This window comes from Ochlerotatus camptorhynchus, unplaced genomic scaffold (assembly GCF_037179485.1).
Source record: "Ochlerotatus camptorhynchus isolate MF236.1 unplaced genomic scaffold, CSIRO-AGI_Acam_v1.1 ptg000107l, whole genome shotgun sequence".
Classification (NCBI taxonomy): Eukaryota; Metazoa; Arthropoda; class Insecta; order Diptera; family Culicidae; genus Ochlerotatus; species Ochlerotatus camptorhynchus.
In genome coordinates, this window is record NW_027040597.1 from 2353669 (window position 1) to 2359097 (window position 5429).

Sequence of the window (5429 nt, forward strand, 5' to 3'; positions counted from 1 at the left end):
ATTTTTTCTCAGTGTGCCCCAAGTGTTCCGCAGCAGTGCCGGCAGTGCCGGTCGTTGTGCCGACTGTATTTTTAGTGAATAGTGAATATTTGGATATGCTTGGCAACCCGGTATTTCTGACAGTTCGAATGCTTTGAAACGGATTCGAAGCAGCAAGAGACTGGAATGCGGATTACATCCCCATAGAGATAGTGCTAAAAAATATAAAAAGGACGAGATACCTTAAAACGAAGAGATCTCGATTTTCCTTCTGCAAAAACGTGCATGTTTAAAGCACCTAAAACTTTGTATAACATTGGAAAAATGTAAAAATTCAAACAAAACAATTATGGTAAAAAAACGCCTTTTAAGTGAGTACTAACCGTTTGTACTCCATTTTCACGTCATCAGAATATGTTATAAGACAAAAAATTTCTTAATATTCAATTGAATGAAATGTCAGGTCAAGGTGCAGTTTATATTTAAGTAGATATTAGACCTGTTCATTTTAAACGAAATGTTCGGAATGTAACGGGTCAACCGTGATTACTGTTCGTCATGTTAATTTGAACTTCTGTGCAAATTTTCAGCAAAATCGGTGATGATTTAGAGGTGCTTCAAGTTAATTTTATGTTTTTAAGGTAATTTACGGCTTACAATATTTGTATCTCGAGACTGAAACAACGAAAACTGCTGTAACAACTTTCATAGCAAAGTTTAATGTGTTATGTATCAACTTTGTAACCAAAGGTTGACTATTCGAAGTGATTTTATTGAAGTTTGACTTAGTTTCATGCTCGAAGATATCTTAAAAAGTGAAGAATTTTAAAGTATTTGTTCTACGAATTTTCCACCCATATGATATAAAAATGTGTAGTGTACGGCATAATGTTCCTCATATTGTTCTAGAAGTGTCATTCCAACATAGTTTTCGTGTTTATTTCATAGATTGAGAGATAAAAATCAGAAAAGAGGCCGTTTTAGCTAAAATTCACAAGACAACAGAACCAATAAAAGTCAATTAGATTGACAGAACATAGTTGCATTGCTTTTCAATGACGACCGATGACTGTTTCATTGATATATGATTTTTTCATAAATATGAATCCTCAGTAGACGTGTTTTTTATCAAAGGCAAGTGTCACTCGAACCATAACAGCAATTTATAAAATAACGAAAATTTTGAATGGCTCGAGTGTGGCTGACTTGATAAAAAAAACACGGCTGCCTTTGATAAAAAAAACACGTCTACTGAGGATTCATATTTATGAAAAAATCATATATCAATGAAATAATCATCGGTCGTCATTGAAAAGCAATGCAACTATGTTCTGTCAATCTAATTGACTTTTATTGGTTCTGTTGTCTTGTCAATTTTAGCTAAAACGGCCTCTTTTCTGATTTTTATCTCTCAATCTATGAAATAAACACGAAAACTATGTTGGAATGAAACTTCTAGAACAATATGAGGAACATTATGCCGTACACTACACATTTTTATATCATATGGGTGGAAAATTCGTAGAACAAATACTTTAAAATTCTTCACTTTTTAAGATATCTTTGAGCATGAAACTAAGTCAAACTTCAATAAAATCACTTCGAATAGTCAACCTTTGGTTACAAAGTTGATACATAACACATTAAACTTTGCTATGAAAGTTGTTACAGCAGTTTTCGTTGTTTCAGTCTCGAGATACAAATATTGTAAGCCGTAAATTACCTTAAAAACATAAAATTAACTTGAAGCACCTCTAAATCATCACCGATTTTGCTGAAAATTTGCACAGAAGTTCAAATTAACATGACGAACAGTAATCACGGTTGACCCGTTACATTCCGAACATTTCGTTTAAAATGAACAGGTCTACTAGATATGGATTACAATAATGTTTACTATTCAAATAAAGTACTCAAAAACTACAAGGGACAGCCCTATGGGATTGTACGCAATGGTGACGTAGGACTACGTGGTATTATATAATAAATCTTATTTGTTAACTGCAGCAGAAGTTTGTGTTTTGAGTAGGAATAGGAATTTGAGCGGGGTTCTCTCTGATTATACTCTTTAGTATGACGCGCTTAACATAGATGGCCCACAGCGACTCACGAAGAGTTACTGATTCCGATCAATAGCGGTGCGGCTTCTCCCTCCTTCTATGGATGCTCATGTGGGTTACACCTCGCTGCTTGCAGACAGCCTTTGTTGTGTACTGGAGAACACCATCATCTGAGCAATCGGTGATTGAATAAGCACCATTTGGTGAGACTGGATGAAATTCAACTTTGAAATCTGTGTTAGGGAAATCGCTTTTCGCAGGCAATCGGTGATATTTTTAATTTTCATAGCAACAGTTGCGCATTCATGCAATTTTCAATAGCCACATTTTTAAAAATGATGAGGTCTTAAATTTGACAGATGCGTAGAAATATTTCTGATCGATTGGTTATAAAATTATTGAAATTGGCCCAGGGGCAGCTGAGTTATTAACGTTCAAAATATTTCATAATTTTGTTACATGTTCCATTTTCTTTTTTTCACAAAGTGTAAACCCCAAATAGAAATCATAGACGTAGTCTTACGTCAAAAATTAGGAAACATTCTAGAAGGCATCAAAATGCTACACTCGATAATGGCCATGTCCCACTTTTTTATTTCATCCCACTGTGCGTCGTTCCTAGCATACTACCAGACAAACATTGGAAGCAGAATAAGAGCCTTTTCAGGCAAAAATATGCTTCATCAGCTGTAAAATTGCTTATTCAGCCTTTGACCAAGTTTAAATGGTTTGTTGGGTATAAGTTCACTGAGTACTAAAAAAAACATCGAAATAGAAACTTAGAAAGTTCATAATTCTTTTCAAAAAGTGCATTGTAAGTGATGACAATTCTAGATAGAGCAGGAATTAGGGCGTAACAGCTTTTGTAAACAATGACTTCTATCGACGATTGCTAGGAATTCAAGGCACTCCCACGTAGACCAACATAACCATCGGATAGGGAATATCTTTCCCTATCCGATGAGGATGTTGGTTTTCGTAGGCGGGCCTTGAATTTCTAGAAATCATCAAAAGAAGTCATTGTTTACAAAAGCTGTTAGGCCCTAATTCCAGCTCTATCTAGAATTGTCCGAAAACCTCAAACACCTTTCAGCAAGAACTTATGACATCATACATGCAAAATTCCATTAATCTAAACTCCAAAGGGGGATAAACGTTAATAATCAAAAATATACTTCCGCCTAATTACATCGCAATTGTACAAGAACAGGCTGCGTTGATTGCCCCTTTCATATGAATCCACGCACTAACACCTCTGTACAACGCAGGCCACCAACGGTGGGTGCTGTGCAAAATCGATCCGACCCAGCGGGGTTACCCGAAAGCAAAATTGTTATAGCAAAAGGAGAAAAAAAATCTCGTTAAGTCGCCACTAAATACTATCGTATGTACAGACGACCTCTGAAGAGCAGCGGTGCCACAAAGATCGATTTTTGTATACGAAAAAAGTTGGGACCTGATCGTTCATTTTGATACCGTAAGGTATTGGAGAGTCGGTGTATAGAAACAATTGGAGTCCCAACTTTTTCGTGTACAAAAATCAGTATTTGTGCCATCGCTGCTGAAGAGTCTCTTTGTCTATCACCATCATCACATCTAGCCGCTGCTTCACGCACTGACCGCCCGATATAGCTATAGACCCTCAAGGTCATAACATTGTTCATCTCCACATTGGTCGCGAGTCAAGAGTGCGGAAAAAAAACCGGAAAATGCCGAAACACCTAAACCTTCTGTTGATCTTTCTAGTGCTATTGGGAACCGTTAGTGCCAGTGGTAAGTAGATGGCAGCAAGTGTGTCGTGTGATCATTTATGATTGATTTTATCGCAGAATTGATCGAGCTTAGCTGCGAGGATGATAAAGATTGTGAAATGTTCAAGAGCAGTGCCGTTAGGAGCACGTGCTCCGAAGGAATATGCCACTGCGAGTTGATGGACGGGGGCAATCAAACCGATTGTAAGCCGGTGATTGTCAAGGCATCCAATCAAATAGGGGGACAATGCCCTTGCCTTGCGGAGAACTCTTTCTGTAACGAGAAGACTCAAATGTGCATCTGCAAGGAGGGCTTCATACCGAGCAGAGAGGGAAAGAAATGTATGAGTAGTAAGTGCGGGGGTTTGGCTTGGGTTGAACATTGAGGTTATGTTGGTAATTTATCATTTCTGCCAACAGAGTCCATTGCACTGGGTAATGCCTGCGAGATCGATGAGCAGTGCATTATTAATGATCACTTCTCGCACTGCGACGACGTTCACAGCAATTGTACCTGTTCCAATCACTTTGTTATCTACCAGAACACGTGCCATTCCATCATAGGTGAGCAACCGCTAGTTGTAATTGCTGTCCGGAAATTAATATATCCTCTATAAATTGACAGCTTCCGGTGAGCTTCCCTGCCAGCAGGATTCGGACTGCGCCAACCGCACCGCAAACTCCATCTGCCATGAGAAACAGTGCATCTGTGGAGGAGGATTCGTTGCGAATGCCGAGAACACTACCTGCCTTCCGGTGGTTCACTATGAACAGGACTGTAGCGACTCGAATCAATGCATCGCCCAACTTGGCATCGGTTCCCTGTGTAGCGAGGGTCAGTGCGTTTGCAATGAACAGTACTTCCCGTTCCCGATGCACGCTCACAACAATACCAACGAGGAACACAAGGTCCATGTGCTGTGCAAGAGGAAAGTCAGTGAGTATTTGAGTTTGGGGAATAGTGGGAATTGTTTTACTTGAGCTTACTGCGTTTCAGCACACGGTGCAAGCTGTAACGATGACAAGGAGTGCTACCAATTCCACCGTGGACCTCACGAGCAGACGATGGAGTGTTTCATGAATGAGTGCGTCTGCTCACATGGATTCTTCGAGAAGGGAGGCATCTGTATAAGTTTGAGTAAGTAGTATGAGCTGTTCTTGAAATGCATTCTAAAATGACCACTTTGTTCCAATTACAGACGGCTCCCCAACGATCCACGCGTCATCGCTGATGTCAATCCTTCTACTGGCCGCAGCTTTCTATTTTAAGCAATTATTTACCTGTTGAACAGGCCGCCCCCTCATGTTGTACAGTCTATTGTTAACTTGTTGATTTTCGTAAATACAATTCACAATTCAAAACGCCACAAGTGTTTCACTACCTGACGCGCAAACTCCGACCATCCTAGCCACGTGCACGCGGTTGCCAGGGCCAACAGGTGTCCCCGTTTGCTTGAAAACCTGTTGCACACCGGCATATGTTTGTTTACAAACAACCGGCTGCCGCGAGCATGGTAACCGACCACGTGGTTTCCCTAGTGATTCCCGGCCACCGTATCCATGGAAACCAAACATACACAACAGAAAATTTTCAACTGCCAACTAGATTGAACGAACTAATTAGAGAAAATGATATTTC

The 5429-nt window shown here is 39.6% G+C and overlaps 2 protein-coding genes across 2 annotated transcripts in view; one reads left to right on the top strand and one right to left on the bottom strand.

Annotated features, from left to right (window-relative positions):
- Positions 1 to 5429, bottom strand: part of e(y)2 (enhancer of yellow 2) — a 278423-nt gene that overhangs the window by 208393 nt on the left and 64601 nt on the right. The gene's annotated exons all lie outside the window — the stretch shown is intronic.
- LOC135699346 (tenascin) lies at positions 3558 to 5147 on the top strand. The gene is made up of 6 exons (XM_065219592.1): positions 3558 to 3812; positions 3869 to 4141; positions 4211 to 4354; positions 4416 to 4727; positions 4788 to 4928; positions 4990 to 5147. Exons 1-6 carry the CDS (start codon positions 3749 to 3751, stop codon positions 5076 to 5078), a joined length of 1023 nt encoding a protein of 340 aa, XP_065075664.1. The 5' UTR covers positions 3558 to 3748; the 3' UTR covers positions 5079 to 5147.

Bases quoted from the DNA above. Each gene is read 5' to 3' on its own strand.
- LOC135699346 (XM_065219592.1), top strand. From the start codon at position 3,749: ATGCCGAAACACCTAAACCTTCTGTTGATCTTTCTAGTGCTATTGGGA. The intron at 4,142-4,210 runs GTAAGTGCGGGG...TTCTGCCAACAG, and splicing joins GGGAAAGAAATGTATGAGTA to AGTCCATTGCACTGGGTAAT. The intron at 4,929-4,989 runs GTAAGTAGTATG...TTCCAATTACAG, and splicing joins AGGCATCTGTATAAGTTTGA to ACGGCTCCCCAACGATCCAC.